The sequence below is a fragment of the Ailuropoda melanoleuca genome, chromosome 8 (genome assembly GCF_002007445.2).
Source record: "Ailuropoda melanoleuca isolate Jingjing chromosome 8, ASM200744v2, whole genome shotgun sequence".
Classification (NCBI taxonomy): Eukaryota; Metazoa; Chordata; class Mammalia; order Carnivora; family Ursidae; genus Ailuropoda; species Ailuropoda melanoleuca.
The window spans coordinates 94,314,577-94,338,079 of record NC_048225.1 but is presented as its reverse complement, the minus strand read 5'-3'; the positions used below and the strand labels follow the sequence as shown (position 1 = coordinate 94,338,079).

The 23,503-nt window shown below is 38.0% G+C and overlaps 1 protein-coding gene across 5 annotated transcripts in view; it reads left to right on the top strand.

Moving 5' to 3' along the window:
• The window catches only part of SYT14 (synaptotagmin 14), a 195,129-nt gene that overhangs the window by 73,999 nt on the left and 97,627 nt on the right, over nucleotides 1-23,503 (top strand). For all 5 annotated transcript variants that reach the window (XM_034666910.1, XM_034666909.1, XM_034666911.1 and 2 more), the window contains one exon: nucleotides 1,961-2,176. In XM_034666910.1, the coding sequence (XP_034522801.1) occupies nucleotides 1,961-2,176 (216 nt within the window). The remainder of the gene's footprint in view (nucleotides 1-1,960; nucleotides 2,177-23,503) is intronic.

Below are 23,503 nucleotides of genomic sequence, written 5' to 3'. Positions count from 1 at the left end.
CACTGGGGAGACTGGGTTTTAAGTTATTTTATTTTATTTATTTTTTGGTGCAAAAAGGACAGGGGGACAGGACCCATGGGCCGAAAGACCTGCTGCTCCAGGGTTGTGAGGGGTGACTGATTATATACTTGGGAGTTGTAGGAGGTAAGGAAAAGGAGATTTTCAAAAGAACTTTCATGAATTATTTTGTTTTAAATCAAATAGCTGCATGTGGCTAGTGACTACATATTGGGCCGTGCAGAATATGACACTGGTCATAGCTTTACCCTTTCATAGCTTTCTCTTACTGAATTAAAACGGAGGACTTAGACTAGTGACATCCAGGCTCCCTTCCTTCTGACTCTAAACATACCATTTCTCTACCATATTTTTAAATGACTTATTCTGTCTCCCCACCTGATTTTCAAACCTTGATTCCTTTCATACAGATGATCTCAAATGTTTATAAAGAGAAAAATACCTCTACTAAACTAATAAATTCTACCTGCTGCTATCTCTTTATCTTTCCAGAATTGTTTTATTATTCTGAGAAGGCTCATCTTAGGTTAAATGACCATCAACATAGTGTAGTTTTAAAATTTTTACTTTAAAAAAAATGGTAACAACTAGTTACTATTATACTAGTTAATTATTATTTTAAGAATAATACGTTTTGTATATCCTGAAAAATTTATTTGAAATTTAGTTATACTTAAGTAAAACTTTCTTAGTAACTCTCCCTTTCAAAGCAAATAAGTATGTCCTTCCACATATTTTTGTATGTGCGTATGAACATACATTGCATATATGTGTGTCTCTGTGTGTGTGTATCTTGCATGTGGGAGTGTGTTTGTGTGTGTGTTTAAATGGGAATATAGGTTTGCTTTCTATTTTATAACCTCCTCTTTTCTCTTAACATAATGTTGTAGTTCCTCTTCCGTGAGTACCTGTGAGTTCACCTCCTCGTTTGTAGTGACTGCATACTGTATCATTGCTTAGAGATATCACAGCGTACTTAACCAAAGCCCAGTGATGGACGTTTAGATAATATTTTATTTTTGTTTTCTGTTGCTATTTAACACAGTGCAGTGAATTGTCTGAAGTACATATCTTTGCTCATTTGTTAATTATTTTCTTAGGCCAAATTCTTGGAGATGGAATTGGTAAATTCCTAGAAATGAATCACAGACTGTGCAGATTTGAAGTTTGATACGTATTGCCAAATTGCTCTCTAGAAGATTTGTACCAGTGATAATTCCGCCAACAGTATATGTCTGCCCATTTCTCTGTTCTCCTAGAAATAAGCATTATCATTTTGGAAAATTTGGACCCAGATGATAACTGAAATGTCTCTAGTCACATTCTAGTTTGAATCAGGTTCATAGGTACTGGCAATAATGCTTCCAAGTCTCTCTGTGTGCTACTGAGCCTTTAAAAAATTGTGTCTCGTGGCAAGTTCTGTTATTTCCTTTATCTGTAACATGGCTGGAAAATCCCTGTGACTAACATTTTTTTTTATAATGAGAATATACAAATTGATCTTTTTCTATTAAAAATAGGAAAATCTAAAGCTTTGGGCTTCTTTTTTTTTTTAAGATTTTATTTATTTATTCGACAGAGATAGAGACAGCCAGCGAGAGAGGGAACACAAGCAGGGAGAGGGGGAGAGGAAGAAGCAGGCTCGTAGCGGAGGAGCCTGATGTGGGGCTCGATCCCATAACCCCAGATCACGCCCTGAGCCGAAGGCAGACGCTTAACCGCTGTGCCACCCAGGCGCCCCTAAAGCTTTGAGCTTCTTAAGTGAAAAAACTATTATTTAAAGTTGAAAATTCACATTGTGTATGTATGTGTATATGTATATTCATGTGTATGTGAATATATGTGACATATATCTCTCTGCGTGTATGTATGTGTGTGTATCAAATTCGTCATAGTTTATTGTGTTAAAATTTTGATTTGTCCTCTCTGTCATTCCAAATAGATAATTCCTACCTGGACAAAGATGAGCATGGTTCATCCTCTGAAAGTGAAGATGAAGCATTGGGTAAATATCATGAGGCCTTGTCCAGAACACACAATTCCAGACTACCGTTGGCAGACTCGAGACAAAAGAACTATGCTTGGGAAACAAGACAAAAATACAGCCCTCTGTCTGCGGAGTATGATGGCTACAGTAGTGAAGCCTCAATAGATGAAGGTAACACAGGCTACTTATTTGATTTTTTTAGATCACACGCTATAGTATTAGATTATTTGTACCTAAAATTCTAGGCCTCTGTAGCTGCACGATAAAACAAAAGATAAGCAGAGTCCCGTTTCTGTGAATATAATTTATCAAAATTCAGGTCTTCGGACTGAAGCCAAAACCCAAAACACCTAAAAGCAAATCACCAAATAATTTTAACTACCACAGGACTCGTGTTGCTCTTTACACAACACAACCACGAGGTGGAAGAAGTGAATCTGCTGTTGTCTCACATGGAATCAGTTTCCAAATACCTGGTGTGGAAACTGGCAGACTCTAGGTCTCCTAGAGCGTTGAACTTGATTCTAGTGTGTAAATGTGTGCTTCTTCGTTCAGCGCGGCCCCTAAACAGAAGCTGAATACTTCACGCGGCACACGGCAGAAGAAATAGTGAGCTGTTCCGTGTAAGGGGAAACAGTGTCCAGTGGACTGAGAGTTCATGCTGTATTATACTTTGCCGTAAGGGTGACTTCAGGAATTTTCAAGGGTTATTTTGTCTGTAATTGATCTTTACTTCATGGATTGACCTTGACTTAAAACTCAACCTATATAGAAAATACATGTCCACTCTACCATGTTTTTACATCTTTCTATATTGGAAATTAGTTGCCATTAATTAAAACATACTTATTTCCACATTTTAGGTAGGCTGCTCACGTACACTGGTAGAATGTATGAGTGCTCTCAGTAATTGTTATCCTTATTCTCAGCTATGAAGAAGAGAGTAATGTATCTTAGACAGCAGTTTTTTATTACATCAGACACAAACTATCCTTCATTTTATAGCTGTGGTTTGTGTTTAAGGGCCTATAACTATTGATTACTTAAAGTCTTACCCCACATAGAGTTGTCAGAGGAGCTAAATCATCTTTTTGGTGTTCTAATTTGGCTTAATGCTAGCTAATGATCGATGTACCTCCTTTTTATTTCTACTAGCACACAATTTATAATAAGAAATTAATCAAATACTGAGTGATTACTATATAGAAAGCTCATTATGAGATTGTAGGGAAGAAATAAAAAATACTAGATGCTACCCTCAAAATTACCTTTCTAGTACGAGAGGAAATAGAACCTGTGCTTACAAAGATAACTGAGTGACGTGACGCAGTAAAGCCAGTCCCCAGCATACGTCCACCCCTTCCATCCCTGGCACATGAATAGTAGAGCCATAAGGGAAGGGGTTTTGAACCTGATCCTTGTTTTCATTCTGGCTTCTGCGACTTAACATGTTAGCTACAAACTTCGGGCAATACAGTTAATGGTTTTTAGGTTTGTTTCATTGTCTCTAAAATGTGGATAATACCTTCCTGATAAAGTTGTTGTGAACATTACATGGTATATGTGGTAGTTTTTAACATAGTTCTGACCCCTATGGGTAAGTGACAGTAAATGGTCATTGTGGCCGAGGGTAGAGAAAACAGTGGTGGTGATGAAAGCGAGCGGGCATGAGCAAGGGCTTGCATATGTCATCTGTCACCCCGGACACTTCCCTTTTTGCAGCTTCAGTTTAGGGTTTTTATTTTTTCCTCCTCACTGCTTCTTCCCCCTCACTCCCTCCACTTCTGTGCTGTCTTGATTGCTTCCCCATGGTTCTGTTGTGCTATCACGGCTCTGTAGTCTGGGAGAAAAGCAGTGAGGAGAGAAGTATAACCTCAGTGGCTCTTCTGTTCTTGCCCTAAGCTCTGAAACTGCTGCCAATGTCCCGGAGGCACCTTCTCTTTTCATTTTACCTGTGTATTTGGGACCCATCTCTACTTTCCTACCATTTCTCCTCTACGTTAATTTGATAAAACACCCCGGGTAGATTGATTTTAGGCATTCTGAAATTAGATTTATTTCACAAACATTTGTTGAAAGCTTTTTATGTGCCATACTATGTACTGTAGGTGTAAAGATGAATAAAACAAGCTTGTTTCAAAGAGCCCACAGACTAGAGGAGGAAGACCATTGACCATATGTATAATATAATATGATAAGAGGTCTATTAGTTTCATGAACAAAGTGCCGTAGACATTCAGAGAAGGAGGTGACTCGGTTGTTGTTTGGAAGGTGGGGATATCGGGAAGTCTAATGTAGTCTTCACAGAGTGGGTGAACTGGACTTGAGTGAAAACTATTTCAACAGCCATGGAATTGTGATTGCGTGAAAGCAAATGAGAGTGTATTTTAGCGTCTTTAGCTTAGAATCTGTGTTTGGAGAATAGGTAATAGGTTTGAATGCCATGTTTAGGGGTTTATTGTCTTAAAGGAAATACAGAGTCCTGAAAGATTTTTAAGCTGGACAGTGTGGTGCTTTTAGAAATGTATTCAAGAAAGATTATTTAGCTATTGTAATGGAAAATGAATTGGAGGTAGGACTACTGAAGGTAGAAAGGACCAGTTAGATAAGCAGTGATGAGACCTTCATTGGCAGTGAGTTTGGGGACACAGAGTCTAGATTTAAGGATGGTCTCAGTGTATCTTGAATGATTGAATGTGTGCAGTGAGTGAAGAATCAAGGTTTTTAATTAGTTCAGAGAGTCTTAGAGAAGTAAGTTTGTGTGGGAGGAGGTAATTTAGTTTCCGTCGTGCTGAATCAGAAAAGTCTGGAACATTTGGATGTGGAGATGGATATCCTTATTGTTAAAACGCTGTCATTGGGATTTAGGATGAAGAGATGACCAAGTGACAATGTAAGAAAACAAAAAACTAGGAGAATAGTTTTGTATCATAGGTTATCGTTTATTGAAAAGTCAAATTGCTTTGAGCTCAAAATGGATTCGGTGGAATGGGGGAAGAAAGGAGAATTTGATTGGAGGGGGAGACTTCAGAGTTCAAGGTCTTCGGTAAAAGCAATTTCAAGTGATAATAAATTCTTAACATGTCCCCACAGGAAGATGCAGAAGTACGTATGAGATTATAACCATGGTGTTCACCTTCCCCCGCCAACCCAACAGTGGTAACCCTCCTCTCGCATATACGTGGGAAGGAAAGGGATTTGGTTCAAATGCACATTTGAGTCTCCACCAGGTGGTCGTTCCTCTGCATAGCTAACTCAGCAGAAATACTGTTCACTTTGTGGCTGGCCACCTAAGAGGATTGCTGAGTATAGTTCTCTTGGTAGGATTTGGTTCCTTTTCCTGAGGTACAAGTAAAGGGATAGATATAGTAGGTTATGTTTCTCTTTACTGCTCTGACCTTTTATTCTGTATCTTATTCTGTGAATTTATAAGGATCAAAGTTAACTGAGGTGTAGGGTGAGGTAACTAAAGGGAACTTACAAGATAGAGAAAAAATATTCTTAAATGTCCATTTTTTATATGACATACTATTACCTCATTAGTGTTGGTAAGGAACTGTTAGTTCATTTCTCAACACTAAATAACTCTAGTAGAGAAGTTTTGGAACAGCCAATACTGAAAGTATCTGTAAGATTAGAGTGGGTCAGGGAGGGCCTGGATAGGGCTAGGAGAGAACAGTACAGAACTTTCTGACCGGGTAGTAAGAATTACCATATTGAGCTCCTACTGTGTACCTGACTGTTAGTTTCTGTACACACCATACTATTTACTCCTCACTGCAAATCATTGTGGTAGATAAGATTATCCATTCTTCAGAAGTGAGAAGAGATTTTAGATCGAGTAGGTAATTTTTAACCAAAGGTCACAGGGTAAGTTATAAAAACTCTATTTGTCAGGTCCGTTGCAAAGCGAATGTGGTTTTAGCTTCTGTTAGGGTCATCATTGCTACTCTAGTATCCAGCCAAGGTCTTTTCATACATGATTACCCTCGTCAGTTGAGTCCTTTAGAACAGTTTATATATATAAATCTGAAATACAGATACACTAGAAAACGTAAGAAAATGTGATGGCATATTTGTTATCATGTTTTCTCCTCTAGGTGGCCATATTAATCTTCCATTTTTTTGAATTACGAAAGGGAATGATATCTATAAGAAATTTTTCCAGGAAAAATAAACATTAAAAGAATATATTCAGTTTCCTTTGTTCACAGTTTTAATTTTATTTTTGCTGTGTTGTTCTTAAAATTAAAGCATTTTCCGATAATCCTATTTTATTTTTAAAAGGTTTCATAGTTAAGTAGTAGGCTGTGGATATCTTGTTTAAGAGTTGGTAAGATAGAACCTCTGAAATTCCAGTCATGCTAATTAGTACTTTAATTTCTATATTCGATGGCTTGCTCATAGAAAGTATACTTTTATGTGTTTTTAAACTGCTCATAGAAAGTATACTTTTATGTGTTTTTAAACTTACATAAATGGTTTTATCAGGGGCTCATTGAAGATATAGTGTTGCTTTTTCCTTGGAAAAAAGGGAGTGAAGTTGACTGTGAGTGAAAGGAAGTGAAGAAGTGTCAGTTAACAGGACAGGCCAAGTAGAATTAAAATCTTTCCTCTGTTGTCTCTCAGCTTTTTAAGACCAGGGACTGGGGCTTCTACTCTTAAATACCCCTTTCCTCCCATCCCGTCATGCATAACATAATCTGATTCAAGCCATCAAATAATTTTCTTAGGTAGTTTTATATCTTGAAGAGATAATTATTCTCAATTAATGTATAGTTCGTGGACCAGTAGGAAGATTATTTACAGTTAGAAGTTTCTAAATTATCACTTGTCTTTCTAAAAAAATAAAGTTGGAAAGGAAAATGTAATAAGTGTTAAAACATGAAATCATAGTTGTTTATTTATGATGCTAACTCCTCATATATCCTTCTTTCACTTTTTTTTTAATGAGTAATACTGCCTGTGTACTGCTCAGTAAAAACCTATCACTGAGGAGAACATAAATACTTGACAATGGATACTGGAACTGAAGAATGTACTGACGCTGTTGGTTTCTTATTAAAAGCTTTATTGTGAAGATGGTAATAAGAAATTGATTGATTTCCCTGTATTGTTTTTCCAGTTTGTTCTTCCATGATTCCCGCTCCGCACACTGTATGTGATGCACACTTAACTAAGCATTTGCACTAAGTTTATTTACATATTCTCTAAACTGGTTTAAATCACTCCTGAAATTTTAACACTTTTTGTTAAAAAAAAAAAGGAGTTTGCCTTGAAACCAAACCTCAGTACGGGGTAAGATCCCTCAAATATTTGCTTTACAGTTTCTGCTACTAATACAAGCAAGTGCAAGAGTTAAGAGAGGGGGGAAAAAACAGTTAAGGCCATGAAAGCATGAGCTAAATTGTTCACATGATAGTATCAGAAGACCATATCCTGTCTGCCGCATGTTTGGGCAAATGTGAATCACCGTTTTGAGTTTTGAGAAGCAAAAGGAAAAGAGGCCTGAATGGATGCAAACTTTTATCAGGCAATGGGGAGAGATGATGAAAGTTGAATTAGAAAGATGGTGATATGGGGACACCTGGGTGGCACAGCGGTTAAGCGTCTGCCTTTGGCTCAGGGCGTGATCCCGGCGTTATGGGCGAGCCCCACATCAGGCTCCTCCGCTATGAGCCCTGCTTCTTCCTCTCCCACTCCCCTTGCTTGTGTTCCCTCTCTCGCTGGCTGTCTCTATGTCTGTCAAATAAATAAATAAAATCTTTAAAAAAAAAAAAAGAAAAGAAAAAAGAAAGATGGTGATATGAATTACAGATCATGGTGTGTAGATACTCCTTCATTCATTTTAAATCATTACTGAGCTTTTGCAAAGAGGAGCAACAACTTAATTAACAGCTTTTGGTAAAATGAAAGTGGGGTTCTTTTTTTTTTAAGATTTTATTTATTTATTCGTAATAAATTACAGTGTTGTAATCTGCTTTTTTTCCACTCAAAAATAGAACTTTTCTTGCCAACATATATACTTCACAATATCACATATACAAATTGTACAATATATTATTACATGGGTGTACCGTACTTTATCAGCAGTTTTTAGTTACTGATATTTAGTCTGTTTCTGATTTTTCTTATGGATAAGGTTGTTCTTACAAATATCTTAAAATGATTTCTTTTCTACCATGTTCTCTGGCGTTTTCTGTTTCGGATTCAGGATTCTGACTTGAATCTCACTGGTCAAAGGAGTTCTTTTCATGCTGTGCTTCTGTTTTTAGTAAGAGGTCTGGATGTGATTTGTGCACATTTGTGTTTGTATTCTGTAAATAATTCAAGCTGCTGTACATTTGTGAGGGCATTATAGGGACTCAAGTGATATTAAAAATATTAAACAACTGATATGATAATATAAACTAACATATAAATAAAGAGTAAATAAATTGAATATATTTATTTGTTCTCTCACTAAATTAAAGTCTATCTATAATAAAACTAGCTACCAAAGGGCATAAGTTGTAGGAAAAACTCAGATTATTCTAGTGAATTCAAAATCGTTTAATTATTTTTAGAAATCATTGCTGTGATCTTTGGTTTGCTGCTACTACTAGCTAAATTATATGCTTTTCTGAGCCATGATTTGACATTGGGAACTGTTTCAAACTCATCCAGTTATTTTTCCATTCAGTTTGTAGTCATTAGTTGACTTGTAGTGACAATAACTAGAAACTTTCTCAAATAGTGATGATATTGTTTATAATACAGAATCCTTTATCAGCTTCTGCTGAGCTGAGCAGTTACATGGAAGTGTTTTCTAGCCTCTGCCATACTGACAGGTGTTCTTATATATTCACTGTCTCTAGTAACATCAAATGCAAAAAAATAATTTATTGGAATTTCATATTTAATAAGTTTAGACTTAATCCTTCAGGATAGATGAGAGGAAGAGAAAGATAGAAAAAAAGTGGTGAACCTGGCCTCTGTTGTTGAGCTGCCTAGGTTTGATTCCTGACTCTCTGTGGTAATGTTTTCTAATCTGGCAAATGGACATGATGATAATAAATATAATACCAAAATAAGGTAATATTTATTTATAACAGTGCCATTCTCTGAACAAATGATAGGTAAGGTTAGCTGTCATTTTTATTGATAAAATTAATATTATGCTGATGTTAGCTGGACATTCAGTGAGTTTGTGAAACTCAACAGAGTATTAAAAAGGCGTCCCTTGTCCAGGGCATCTTCCACGTCTCAGAGCTTTGGGCTTCCATGATGTGCATACTGTTATGGGAGTACTCGCAGTATGGCACCAAGACAGTGCCTGTGGTGACTTCCGGTACCACCCGCTCCTCTGAGGTCCTTAGAACTTTCAGACCTAGTCCAATAGAGGCTGTGGTTACTAGAAGGAGCAACGTGAGGGGATGTAATTAGACAGCAGATAGCTACAGCCTGGGTAGACCAGATGGACCTGCGGAGTTTGTCCGCTGGGCTGCCAGTGCCAAGGCTCGCTCCTCCTGTGGTGTCTGTGGGCACATGTAAGGACAGGACCTGAGCACTGGTGGGTGCTAGGGCAGCCTTTACCTGGGGCTCCAGAAGGAGTCAGATAGGAGGCCTTCAATCAACTCTCTTGAGTCCTTGCAGTATCCAGGAGGTGGGACTTGTGCTGGCTCCTTGCTTAGGCATCCACCAGCCTCAAAGAAGTTTCTAAATGAGGAAACTAAAGTTGTACTGGTGCTGTATGGCTGAATGTCAGCCCTGAGCTGATCACTGATTATAGTTTGATAATTGGTAAAATAGATAAAGCCCTATAATTTACCAAAGAATTATTTCCTAGAGGAAGAGGGTGTGTGTGGATGTGTNAAGTTGTACTGGTGCTGTATGGCTGAATGTCAGCCCTGAGCTGATCACTGATTATAGTTTGATAATTGGTAAAATAGATAAAGCCCTATAATTTACCAAAGAATTATTTCCTAGAGGAAGAGGGTGTGTGTGGATGTGTGGGGGGGGAGGGGTGTGTGCAATATATGAGTTTAACATTCACGCTTCTATTGAGAGATGTTCATATATTAAGTGAAAAAAAGCAAGATGCAGAAAATTTTGTGTACTATACTATTTTTTATCTAAGAAGGGGAAAATAGGTTTGTATTTGCTCATATTTAAAAATAGTGGAAAGGAAAACAACAACTTCTAAAAAACAGTTATCTGTGAGGGGAGGATGGAAGCAACTTCTCTGACAAACCTTATTTTACATCAATATAAGGAAATTAAATTTGGAAGCATACTCTCTGAAAACCAAAAGTACAGTGAAACAGAGGAAACTGTATTGTTACCCTAACCATACGTCGTGTTGCTAGGAAGATGCTGTTACTGTAATCCAAGTGGCACATCATACTTTTCTCAACTGCAGGAGTAGCACTGGGGTAGAACTAGGGAGATTTGACACGTATTTTGGAAGGGGCATCAGTAAGTTTTGGGTTCAGTATGGGGGTAACAGAAAATGAGAAATCTAGGATTCCTGGGGCTTTGGATGATCAATGAGGATAGTATGAGAAAGAATAGCACAGGAATAAGGATTTTGTGGACATGTTCAGACAACTTTGAGATAACCACTTAATGTAACACATTGATAGTTCACTGGATGAGTCTGATTGCTTAGGGAAAAGGTCCAAGCTAGAAATATGATTTGGGGAATCATTACGGTAGATAGATGGTATTTAAAACCAGGGGCTCTTTTAGTTACACTTGTTTGTTACATATCACACTGCAATCAAATCAGCCTGACAAACTATTCCAGATCATTTGTTAGGATAATACTGACAAGGTAAATTTCAGGAATGTGGACATGTAGTATGGTTTTTAAAAAAAAAAAAAATCTTATACTCTTTTTGTTTCAGCTTCTCAATTTAAAGCACTTCTCCCTCCTCTGGAAACTATCTTGAATTTCTAGGGCTGGACCCCCAGCAGTTCTGTCTGGACTTTACACCCTACCCTTGCTTCGGGGCTTGGTTGGTGCAGTGTTCTAAAGGGGAGGTGCGACGCTTCTCCTTCTGAGTCCCTGGAAGGGTCCTGGTTAATGCCTTTCATAAGGCTTAATTTTGTCGCTGTTTCTAGGATCATGTTCCATATATCCTTGCAATTTCTTATACATTTATTTTCTGTGGCTTTCNGAGGTGCGACGCTTCTCCTTCTGAGTCCCTGGAAGGGTCCTGGTTAATGCCTTTCATAAGGCTTAATTTTGTTGCTGTTTCTAGGATCATGTTCCATATATCCTTGCAATTTCTTATACATTTATTTTCTGTGGCTTTCTTATTAGCTCTAGTTGGTCCCTGTTGCTAATATAAAAATATTTGTAGGAGTCTTTGTGTTTAACTATATGAATCGCTGTAAGGAATTTAGATGACTTTTTTTTTTTTAAGATCCTTTAGAAAGTATGCCTCAGTTTTTCCCCCATGTAAGCCATTGCTGGCCTCTATCCTTTTGTGGAAATCTTCTGTTGCTTGAGATGGTCTTTTAGTGAATCTAGACCTTAGGATTCTTTCGTTTCAGTTTTAAAACTTACCAGGGTGCTGCTTCTAACAAATGGGATAGATTTATTCTTTCCAGATCTTATAGTATTGATGTTAAAGATATCTTGCTGCTCAGACATGTTCATTCTGAGGAGGGATTAAAGTATCTTAAAGTGATTCTCTTACTAATAGTGCATCTTCTTATTGAATATTTATAATTTTTATGTATTTAGATTTTAAAATAATAGCATTCATTGCTGCACACATTCAGTTGAAAGCTTCTAATACAGTAAAAATCGTAGAAGTTAATTTCACCAGTGTAAATTAGTCTACAAAATATTTTCCTAATGTATTATAAAACCTTGTCAAACGAAGATCTGTTTATTCAAAATAGGGCTAAATACAAAGTAAATGCTTTTCCCAAATTAATTAGATTTCTATAAAAAATATATGAGATGCTTTGAATGCAGTTAATTTGAAGTTCATTTACTTCAGAACCTTACGTTTCAAATTAACACATTTTAAAATTTATAAGTTTAGTGTACTTTAAGGGAGGACACATTCTGTCTGTGTGGGTGGGTTTTTTTTTTTTTTGCATTCAGTTAAAATATACTTTAAAAACAGAATAATGCTACAAGCATTTTTGAAGGAATACTCTTCCCTCTGAGGTGAAGCCTTTGAAAAAAGCTTCCTGTGGCCATTTCACATCTCTGAAGGAATAGTGAAGTTACATTAATAAACAAGAAGGGCTTTTTACCAAATGAAACATGATTTCTCATCTTCTGATCTTTGGTTGAAAATAGCATTTGGATGAGCTCTACCCCCTTAATAAAAATTTCTTCAAGAGCTCCTGTTATGGTCTTACCACAAAAAAGGGGAAGGAGTGGGGGCAAAAGGAAGCTTTCAGAGGTAGTGGATATGTTTATTACCTTGCTAGTGGTGATGGTTTCATGATGTATACATATGTCCAAACTCACCAGATTGGATCCATTAATATATGCAGTTTTTTAATATATTAGTGATACCTCAAAGCTGTTTAAAAAATTAAGATTAGGGGCGCCTGGGTGGCACAGCGGTTAAGCGTCTGCCTTCGGCTCAGGGCGTGATCCCGGCGTTGTGGGATCGAGCCCCACATCAGGCTCCTCTGCTGTGAGCCTGCTTCTTCCTCTCCCACTCCCCCTGCTTGTGTTCCCTCTCTCACTGGCTGTCTCTATCTCTGTCAAATAAATAAATAAAATCTTTAAAAAAAAATAAGATTAAAAAAGATTAAAATAGTAGAAGAGCATTTGTAGCTCCTTTTTATTGCTGAATCGTATTTTGCTGTATAGATAATATCATATATTCCCTATCCATTCATCCCTGAGTGAACATGAGCACATTTCTGGTTTTGACTATTACGAACAGTGCTGCTGTGAACATTCTCATGCGAGTCTTTGTGGTTGCCAGTAAGTATGGTAAGATCCTTTCATGTACATTATGCATTTAATCTTTACAACATCTCTGTAAGTTAGTTGTATCATCCCCATTTTTCTTTTTTTAAAAGATTTTATTTATTGTTTTATTTAGAGAGAGAGTGAGCTCCCAAATGGGGGGCTAGGTGGAGGGAGAGGGAGAAATAATCTCAAGCAGACTCTGTGCTGAGTGTGGAGCCGAAGGTGGGACCCGATCCCAGGACCCTGAGATCATGACCTGAACCAAAATCAAGAGTCAGATACTTAACCGACTGAGCCGCCCAGGCGCCTCATCCCCATTTTACTTTGGGCCCAGGATTCAGCCACGCAGTATGATTCTAGATTCGCTGTTTTTAGTCACTATACTTTCTACTTCTGTGATTAATCGATTTAGTTTTTATTTTAAATTACGGTGGTCTCATTATATTGATACAGTTAAGCGATGATTCTAACTAATTTAGATCCACCATTATATAGTCCTTTTAAACCAGAATTAAGGTAAATATTCTTTTTCATTGGATTTATTATGATTTGAAATTTTTGTGAAAAGACTAAAAGTACTTTACCATATTCATCCTTGTTTGCTTAGCACCTGTTAGAGAGTATAGTACATAGAAAGGTATCCTCTGAATGTGTGGTGAATTAAGGTAGCCAAATAAAAATTTTAAATTCTTTGGATTTTTCTCTAGTCTAGCTTTAGGTATGGTTTTTCTACCTTTACTGTTTATTCATCGTTTTTTTCTGTGTATCTTAATTTGAAAAACTTAATGTAGATGACATTTTCATTAGATTTCTGGTTAAATATACTGAGAACACCACAGATGTTTTAAAATACAAACGTATGCTGGCAAACAGGTTGACTACAGCTCAAGAATTGGGAATGCTAGTTACATGTTAGACAAAGCATGAATAACCAAATGCTCACCTCTTTCAGGGTAATATTGTTTTGTAGGACGACTGGGTGGATGAAGGATCCTCAGTGTGTTACATTAGGGGGCCACATGATCTCAGTTTGTCTTATCATTGGTGCTACCAACTTTGATTTAAATGGTGTGGTGTCCACTAGATGGCTTCACTTCAAAGGATCCTTTTCCACCTTCTAATGAGTAAATAATTTCTTAGTTGTACATTGATAGCATGTGAATATCCTGTTCACCGACACCTGGTGGTTTTAGCATTCTTTGATGATTCTTGCCTTAATCAATTATTAAATTTTTTTTAAATAGCACTCATAGGTTATTTTTGTATTCACTGTTACAATCCATTCCTGTTATTTTTCATTTGGATGCTCAAATTGTCCCAGATTTGGCTCTTGCTCACTTGACTTCATTGTCTGTTTTTTTTTTTAAGTGTTTTTTTTATGTTAGTCACCATACAGTACATCCCTAGTTTTTTTTTTTTTAAAGATTTTATTTATTTATTCGACAGAGATAGAGACAGCCAGCGAGAGAGGGAACACAAGCAGGGGGAGTGGGAGAGGAAGAAGCAGGCTCCCAGCGGAGGAGCCTGATGTGGGACTCGATCCCGTAACGCCGGGATCACGCCCTGAGCCGAAGGCAGACGCTCAACCGCTGTGCCACCCAGGCGCCCCCATCCCTAGTTTTTGATGTAAAGTTCCATGATTCATTACTTGCGTATAACACCCAGTGCACCATGCAATACGTGCCCTCCTTAATACCCATCACAGGCCTATCCCATTCCCCCACCCTCTCCCCTCTGAAGCCCTCAGTTTATTTCCCAGAGTCCATAGTCTCTCATGGTTCATTTCCCCTTCTGTTTATCCCCCCTTTCTTCTTCCCTTTCTTCTCCTACCAATCGTCCTACTTCTTATGTTCTATAAATGAGTGAAACCATATGATAATTGTCTTTCTCTGCTTGACTTATTTCGCTTAGCATTATCTCCTCCAGTCCCATCTGTGTTGCAACAAATGTTGAGAAATCGTTCTTTTTGATGGCTGAGTAATATTCCGTTGTATATATGGACCACATCTTCTTACTCCAGTCATCTGTTGAAGGGCTTCTCGGCTCTTTCCACAATTTAGCTATTGTGGACAATGCTGCTATGAACATTGGGGTGCCTATGGCCCTTCTCTTCACTACGTCTGTATCTTTGGGGCAAATACCCAGTAGTGCAATGGCTGGATCATAGGGTAGCTCAATTTTTAACTTTTTAAGGGACCTCCACACTGTTTTCCAGAGTGGCTGTACCAACTTGCATTCCCACCAACAATGTAGGAGGGATCCCCTCTCTCCACATCCTCTTCAACATTTGTTGTTTACTACCTTGTCAGTTTTTGCCATTCTAACTGGCGTAAGATGGTATCTCAATGTTGGTTTTGATTTGAATTTCCCTGATGGCTAATGATTTTGAACATTTTTTCATGTGTCTTTTAGCCATTTGTATGTCTTCATTGGAAGAGTGTCTGTTCATATCTTCTGCCCATTTTTTGATTTGTTTGTTTCTTGTGTATTGAGTTTGAGAAGTTCTTATCTAAATTCTAGTTAGTTAACACATGGTGTAATATTAGTTTCAGGTGTAGAATTTAGTGATTTAACACTTAACATACATCACCCCGTGCTCTCCTTAATCCCCATCACCTATTTAACCCATCCACCTGCCCACCTGCCCTCTGATAACCATCAGTTCTCTATAGTTGAGAGTCTGTTTCTTGGTTTTCCTCTTCAAAAATTTCTTTTATTTGAGTATAGTTGACACACAATGTTCCATTAGTTTCAAGTGTACAACATAGTGATTCAGCTTCTCTCTACCTTATGCTGTGCTCAGCACAGGTGAGGTTCTGCCCCTCACCACACCACACTATTGCATTGGTTATTATAAGCAATGCTGCAGCAAACATAGGCGTGCATATATCTTTTTTTTTTTAAGATTTTATTTATTTATTTGACAGAGATAGAGACAACCAGCGAGAGAGGGAACACAAGCAGGGGGAGTAGGAGAGGAAGAGGCAGGCTCATAGCGGAGGAGCCTGATGTGGGGGCTCGATCCCATAACGCCGGGATCACGCCCTGAGCCGAAGGCAGATGCTTAACCGCTGTGCCACCCAGGCGTCCCTAGGCATGCATATATCTTTTTAGACCTGAATAGACATTCTTCCAAAGAAAACATACAGATGGCCAAGAGACATATGAAAAGATGCGCTCAACATGACCCCTGTATCTTTTAAACATGTCCCCATCAGACCTTGAGCACATTCTAACTTAAAATGTTTTTTGGTAGAAGAAATTCTATTTTTCTGTTGTATTTTCCTTGACCAGCCCAAGAATCAGTCATGTTTTTTGAGTAGACCTTGCTCCTTTATGTGAGGAGTGGTATGTTTTTTTAACATGTATTTTAAAATGTAATGTATTTGAACTTCCACAAAAGATATCAGATCTTTATGTTCTTTTGCTTTTGTTTTTTTATTATGTTCAGTTCAAGATCTAGATAGCTTGTTACTATCAGGTGTCATTGCTTCTGGGCTCTTTGGTGGATAGAGTTCATTCTGATACCACAATTTAGAATCCAGCACCACAGAGTTCTTCCTCTCCTTCCCCCATTCTGTGTATCTTCCTCTCACCCATAGTAGGAATTGTGATTCCCAGCACCATTCATGCATTTATTCATCTGCTCAGTTCCGCGATACAAACAAAATAGCTTAGGAATTGCTACACACGAGCTACTTTCGACAATAGACCTATTAAGTAAAATTTGGTTTTTACATTCTAATTATTCATAGAGTATATCCCACTAAGGGTATATAGGTGTGCAAAAGTTACCTGGATTAATTCTTTTTATTTCCTTCATTGTGCTTATTTACGTATTTGGAATAAACGTAGTTCAGTTTGTATTTTTTTGTATCTGTGTTTTGTTTTTCAAAAATAAGTGTGTGTGTTTTGTTATTTCCCCTTTGGTGTTATACAAAAGGTAGTATACTATATATAAGTATGTGTGTATGTATTATTTATGTATGTGTATATTTTTTCTTTTGTATCTTCCTTTTGTCACTTAATTATCTTGGAAATCACTCCGTGTGAGGTCATAGAGATCTTCCTTCTGTTTTGTATTTGCAGGTAAGGTACACTTTTTTTTTTTAAGATTTATTTATTTATTTTAGATAGAGGGGGAGAAAGTGCATGGGGGGTGGAGTGAGGGGCAGAGGGAGAGGCAGTGAGAATCCCAGGCAGGTTTCTCTTGGAGTGTAGAGCCCAATGCAGGCTAATCCCACGACCCTGAGATCGTGATATGAGCCAAAACCAAGATCACCCACTCAGGGGCGCCTGGGTGGCTCAGTCGGTTAAGCGTCTGCCTTCCACTCAGGTCATGATTCCAGGGTCCTGGGATTGAGCCCCACATGGGCTCCCTGCTCAGCCGGGAAGTCTGCCTCCCTCTCCATCTGCCTCTCCCCCTGCTCATGCTCTCTCTCGCTCTCTCTCTCAAATAAATACATAAAATCTTAAAAACAAAACAAAAAACATCACCCGCTCAACCCACTGCACCACCCAGGTGCCCCAAGGTGTACACTCTTGGAAAGAGGAAATACCTTTCAGACTACTTTCTGTAGAATATTAATATCAAATTTCTTTGAAAGACTAGCTTTATATCTCTTACTTTGTTTTCTTTGTACTTAATAGGATTGAAACTACTATAGCTTAGTTGTTTTTAGCAGATTATTTAACTTTCTTGTTGTCCGCTACTTATGTTAACTTTTAGATCCTTTTGTGTTTATGTAGTCAAATTTCTTGGTTTGTATTCTGAACTGAAATTCATTAGGGGCATTGTTTCAGAGAAATCGCTGACAATGATTTACTGAATTCTTTTCAAGCTCTTGCATGTTAAGTTACTCTTTAGGACCAATTTATTTGAATTCTAATTATAGAATTTTCAGTATATTTAGGCTCTTGGGGGGTCCCCCTCATGGTAAACTATTTGGAACCAATTATAGGTATTAAAAACTCTCTAAACCCGGAAACAATGGCATTCTTAGGCAATTTAAGAAATATTAAAACGTTGACAGGCAGGAAGCATTATGAATGGTTAGAGATCCATTCAACAGGTTCTTAACAGGAAATTAATGAGATGTATTAATTAATTAAAAATAGTTCCACTTGTCTGTTTAAAGTTTATATATTTCCCTTTTTATTTATTTATTTTTAGATTATTTATTTATTTGTTTATTTGACAGCGGGAAAGAGCATTAGAGAAAATACAAGCAGGGGGAGTGGCAGAGGGAGGGAGAGGGAGAAGCAGGCTTCCCGCTGAGCCAGGGAGCCTGAAGTTAGGCTCAATCCCAGGACCCTGGGATCATGACCTGAGCCAAATAACTGACTGAGCCACCCAGGCGCCCCTGGTATTTCCCTTTTTTAAAAATTCAGTCCATGTGTTACCTTTGTTTTAGGTGCATCATTAAATGCCCTAGTCTCCTCTCTTCTCATTTTCTTACAATTTTATACAACGTCTGTTAAATGGCTGCCAATCTTCCTTTGTTTGTTTTCATATAAATACACGGCCCGGATCACAAAAGGCCAAATTACACCAAAATGGGGAAATTTGATATCAATACATACACTATAGAAAAACACATTTTTGGGGCACCTGGGTGGCTCAGTCGGTTGAGCATCCGACTCTTGGTTTTGGCTCAGTCATTCTCTCTCTCTCTTTCTCTCTCTAATGAATAAAATCTGTAAGAAAAAAACATTTTTACTTAACTTTTACTTTTTATGTTGATACATACAGGATATGATTACATTGTAGCAGACTATTTTTTGCTCTCTTACTACAATGAATCACTAATTTATGCCACAGTATTTTTTGAAATGCCAACTGTGGTATGCACGGAGATGGAAAAAAATAACTAAGAGAAAATGAACTTCTTTCTGCTGAGCCTGAGAAGCAGCGGGTGGTCATGTGTGGCTGGAGGAGCAGTCGTAGTAAACTAGGAGACTGAAAAGTTAAATTGGTAGAGATCCTTGAGGTCTCAGCTGCTGGACAAAGCCATTTGGACTTTCATTTTCACACTGAAGAGCAATTAGAAGATTTTTCAAAATGGGAGCATTGCATGACCTGACATTCGTTCTAGGAAGAGAGCACTGCAAAGTATGTGAAGACTGGATTAGACATGTGAGAATGGGAGGGAGGAAGCGAAGTTAACTGTTTAGGTAAGAAATGTTTATGGTTTATTTCAGCAATAATAGAAATTTTGTCAAGTGGCTAATTGTAATAATTCCTGGCATGCATTAGGCAATTCTGTGGATTATGTCTGTAGAATGAGTGCTTAAATGTCCAACTTCTGGGGGCGCCTGGGTGGCACAGCGGTTAAGCGTCTGCCTTCGGCTCAGGGCGTGATCCCGGTGTTCTGGGATCAAGTACCACATCAGGCTCCTCCGCTGGGAGCCTGCTTCTTCCTCTCCCACTCCCCCTGCTTGTGTTCCCTCTCTCGCTGGCTGTCTCTATCTCTGTCAAATAAATAAATAAAATCTTTTTAAAAAAATGTCCAACTTCTGGTACCAGTTTCACTAAAATCTAAAGCCATTAACCATTATTCTAACCCTGGTCTTATCAGAGCAAGTTCTGTAAGAAGAGAGACATCATTTTTAGGTTTTATGAAAGTAATTCATATAGATAAGTGTATAAAAAATCAGCAGTCTTCTTTTTTGGTTTATTTTCTCACTTTGGTGTAGGACATATCTTCAGTAGCTTCCAGACAATTGTTACATTGAGGGCAAGGTTTTTGAAGTACTCTACTTACGAAAATATGTTTATGCCGAATTCCTAATCGATTGTTGGTCTGGCCAGGTACAGGATGCTAGTTTGAAAATCACTTTCCCTTAGAGTTTTGAAGACATTGCTTTGTTGTCTTCCTACAGTTGCTGTAAGAAGCCTGTGCCACTTTGGTTCTCAGTCATTCTTAGATCATTTATTTTCTCTGGAAATGTATGGATATTCTCCTTTTCTGTGTTGTAAAATTTTGTAACAATATACTTTGGGCACAACTTTATTATAAGTCACAGTCTCTGAAACCACAGAAGAAGCCTCCATCATCCTTTTTTTGGTAGTGTGTGGTATATACTTGACTGCCAGCACTCTTGGAGCTAAGGAATAAAATGCGGCAGAGCCTCTCACCATTCACCATAGAGATTTCCACTTAATTCTCTGTTTTCAGTGTGATGCTTCTCCCCTTTTTCCTGTGTCTGAGCTCCCTTTGGATGCTTGGATGCTTAGTATGGAGGATGCGATTTGGGGTCCAGAGTGGTGTTAATCGCTTATTATGCAGGCTTTCTTCCACCTTTTCTTGTTTTTAGCAGACACACCTCACCCACCACCTTCCTTTCTGGAGCTCTGTGGAATGAATTGATGTTTTTCTTATCATATTCTGACTTAGTCACATAGTCAGGAAATGAATACCCTGTGGAAAAACTGAATTCAAATCTACCCTTGATTATTATCATTTATGTGACATAATTAACTGTTCTGAGTTCCTTTTTGTAAATGTAAAACATAGCTAATAAAAACGACCTCAGAGATTTACTGTAAGGATTAGAAAGTCTGCATATCTTTGGGTATAATGGTTCTGAGTAAATGTTAGCTCTTAACATATATGTATATATGAAAGGTCTTTCCATATATAAAATTAAATCACATAGTTACACATTGCTAATTTGTTGGAAAAATAGAATTCATAAACTTCAAACTACCTAAAAGCATTATAATGGCTGGTTTTATTGATGTTTTATTAGTCAGAAGGACAGTGTATCTCGTTTTTTTCCTATCAGAACATTGCTCTTAAAAACAGAAGTGTCTTCCATCCAAAAAGTTAATTCCAGTCACAGCTGTCGGTTAGATAGCAGTGAAAATTTAAATTGAGCTCCCAGTGACCATTGGGTCTTCTTTGACAAACCTTTCAGAAACCACTTCTAAAAATGATGTCTCTCTTCTTACGGAACATTTAAAAACACCGTATAAAGAGGATTTTTGATGCTGTGTTTAAAAAGTATTTTGTTCTTTTGCCTTAAGGCTAACCTGGATTTTGGGGCGCCTGGGTGGCTCAGTCGTTAAGCATCTCCCTTCAGCTCAGGGCGTGATCCCGGCGTTCTGGGATCGAGCCCCACATCAGGCTCCTCCGCTGGGAGCCTGCTTCTTCCTCTCCCACTCCACCTGCTTGTGTTCTCTCTCTCACTGGCTGTCTCTGTCTCTCTCTCTCAAATGAATAAATAAAATCTTAAAAAAAAAATAAAAGAGTAACCTGGGTTTTGGTAAAAGCTCTGTAGTTATACAGGTAGAAGCAAAGTTTGCTTATTTTAAAATCACTTAAAATATTGATGTGTGAGACCCAGAACCTTATTTTCATGAAGCTTATGGTCTTTATAGTACATTTGATGACATCTTTGTGTTACAAAAGTTATATTGATAAACACTTCCAACATTTAGCCTTATGTGGCTGATGTGTTTCAAGAGTTTGCGGGGAAACCATGAGTAAAGGAATCTGTAGGGTGTGATACTAGAAGAGAATTGGAACGACTGAAAGCTAGTTGAGACCCAAAATATGTAATAGTTTTAAACCTGTGCTCCATGAATGGGTCCTGTAGGTCCTTGGTAGTAGTTTCCCCAGGAGTAAGATAAAATAAGGTGTGAGGAATAAAATGAGGAGAATAGAGATCCAACTCCTTATCTCTTTCTCCTTCTCTTTTCTTCTCTTTTTTTCTTTTCCTTCCCTTTCCTTTCCTTTCCTTTCATTTTTCTCTTTCCTTTTTTGTTTTCTTCTTTCCTATCCTTTCCTTTTTCTTCTTTTTCTCTTTCTTTTTCTCTCTTTCTCTCTGTCCCTCTCTTTTTCTTTCTTTCTGTCAGTTAAAATAATCACTTTGATGGGGAGTCTAAAAAACAAAAAACAAAACAGACTCTTCACTACAGAGAACAAACTCCTGGTTGCCAGTGGGGAGGTAGGTGAGGTGATGTGTAGATAGATGAAGGGAATCAGGAGGAAAAAAAGAGAAAAGTGCCCACCACATTTTATCTCCCACTCAAAGTTATGTGAGCAAAAGTGTAGTTGGCATCCTTGGGAGGGAGTTATAGTGTTTACTATGTAACAGGCACTGTTTTAAGTTCTTCAGCTAATTCATTTAATCTTGTAACAGGTCTGTGAGGTAGGGATTATTAACGCTCTTTTACAAAACTTAAGGTATAGAGTTGAGATTTAAGTTTGACCTGCGGGGATAGAATTTTAAAATTCTACCAGCTTGAGATTCTTTACTAACGGAAAGTGACTGAGGGTGTCTGAATTTTGCCCTAAGGTGAAATTAAGGGGATAATGAGGAAATTCAATTTCATACCATTAAAAGATAGAGATTAGGGTGAAAATTAAGCTGCTTTGTGTCGTAGTCCACTGAACTGAGGCTGTTTAATAAACTGCTCACATAAAGTCAATTGCACTCAGCTTTAGTATATTTAAAAGATATGTCATAAATATAAACATACATAGTATGTCATGAAAAACCAGCTGTATTAACCTATAATTAGTGAAATACAGCACTAGAGTTACAGAGAGCATGTCGTATTCTTGTTGAATGAAACTGATAGTTCAGAAGTGATAAATTCACCCTTCCTAACCTGATGAGAGAAATTGTTAGTGTGTCTGTGTGTACATGGATATAGATAACCCAAACATTGACAAGTTTCTTCATCATATGAACCTGGATAGAATCACATTAATATTAATGTTCAAATCCTAATAGTGCCAGCTTTACCTATTCATGGAGATTCTAATCTCTTATATCTCCCATTCCTTCAGCTATTTTAGGGAGTTCTCAAGGGGTGCCATTCATCAACTCACAGATTAGGCCAGGTTGCTACTCCCTTTCTTTTCTTTCTTTCTTTCTTTCTTTCTTTCTTTCTTTCTTTCTTTCTTTCTTTCTTTCTTTCTTCCTTCCTTCCTTCCTTCCTTCCTTCCTTCCTTCCTTCCTTCCTTCCTTTTTTTTTTTTGAAGATTTTATTTATTTATTTGATGGAGAGAGGACACAAGCGGGCAGAGTGGCAGGCAGAGGGAGAGGGAGAAGCAGGCTCTTGATATGGGGCTCGATCTCAGGACCCGGGGATCATCACCTGAGCTGAAGACAGACGCTTAACTGACTGAGCCACCCAGGCACCCTGCTACTCCCTTTCTTGACCTGTGTTGTTCTGAACTGTTCTTCACTCACCAGTTCAGCCACCCAAGACACATTGTCAACACTGCTCTTAAGTGTACTAGTTGGCCTCTACCAACATGGCACTAGGTTATCACTGAGACATGACAGCTCAGCACTCTTTTGCAGGTGAGAAAAAGAATTCTCCTCTGCTTTAGGCTTCATTTGGGGAACCCTGTGCCAGAGTTCTGGGCTCTGAAGTGTGACAGAGTCTAAAGAGGCTTTCTTTCAGTTCATGCACAGCATGTTGTCTTCCCAGAATGGGAAGGCATGGTCACGGTAACTTGGCAGGTTGGATGCATTTACCAGCCATCACCTGTGCGAAACCTCTCCTTTCTCTGACTTGAGGCCCTGTAGCTTAGAATGGCTTTCTG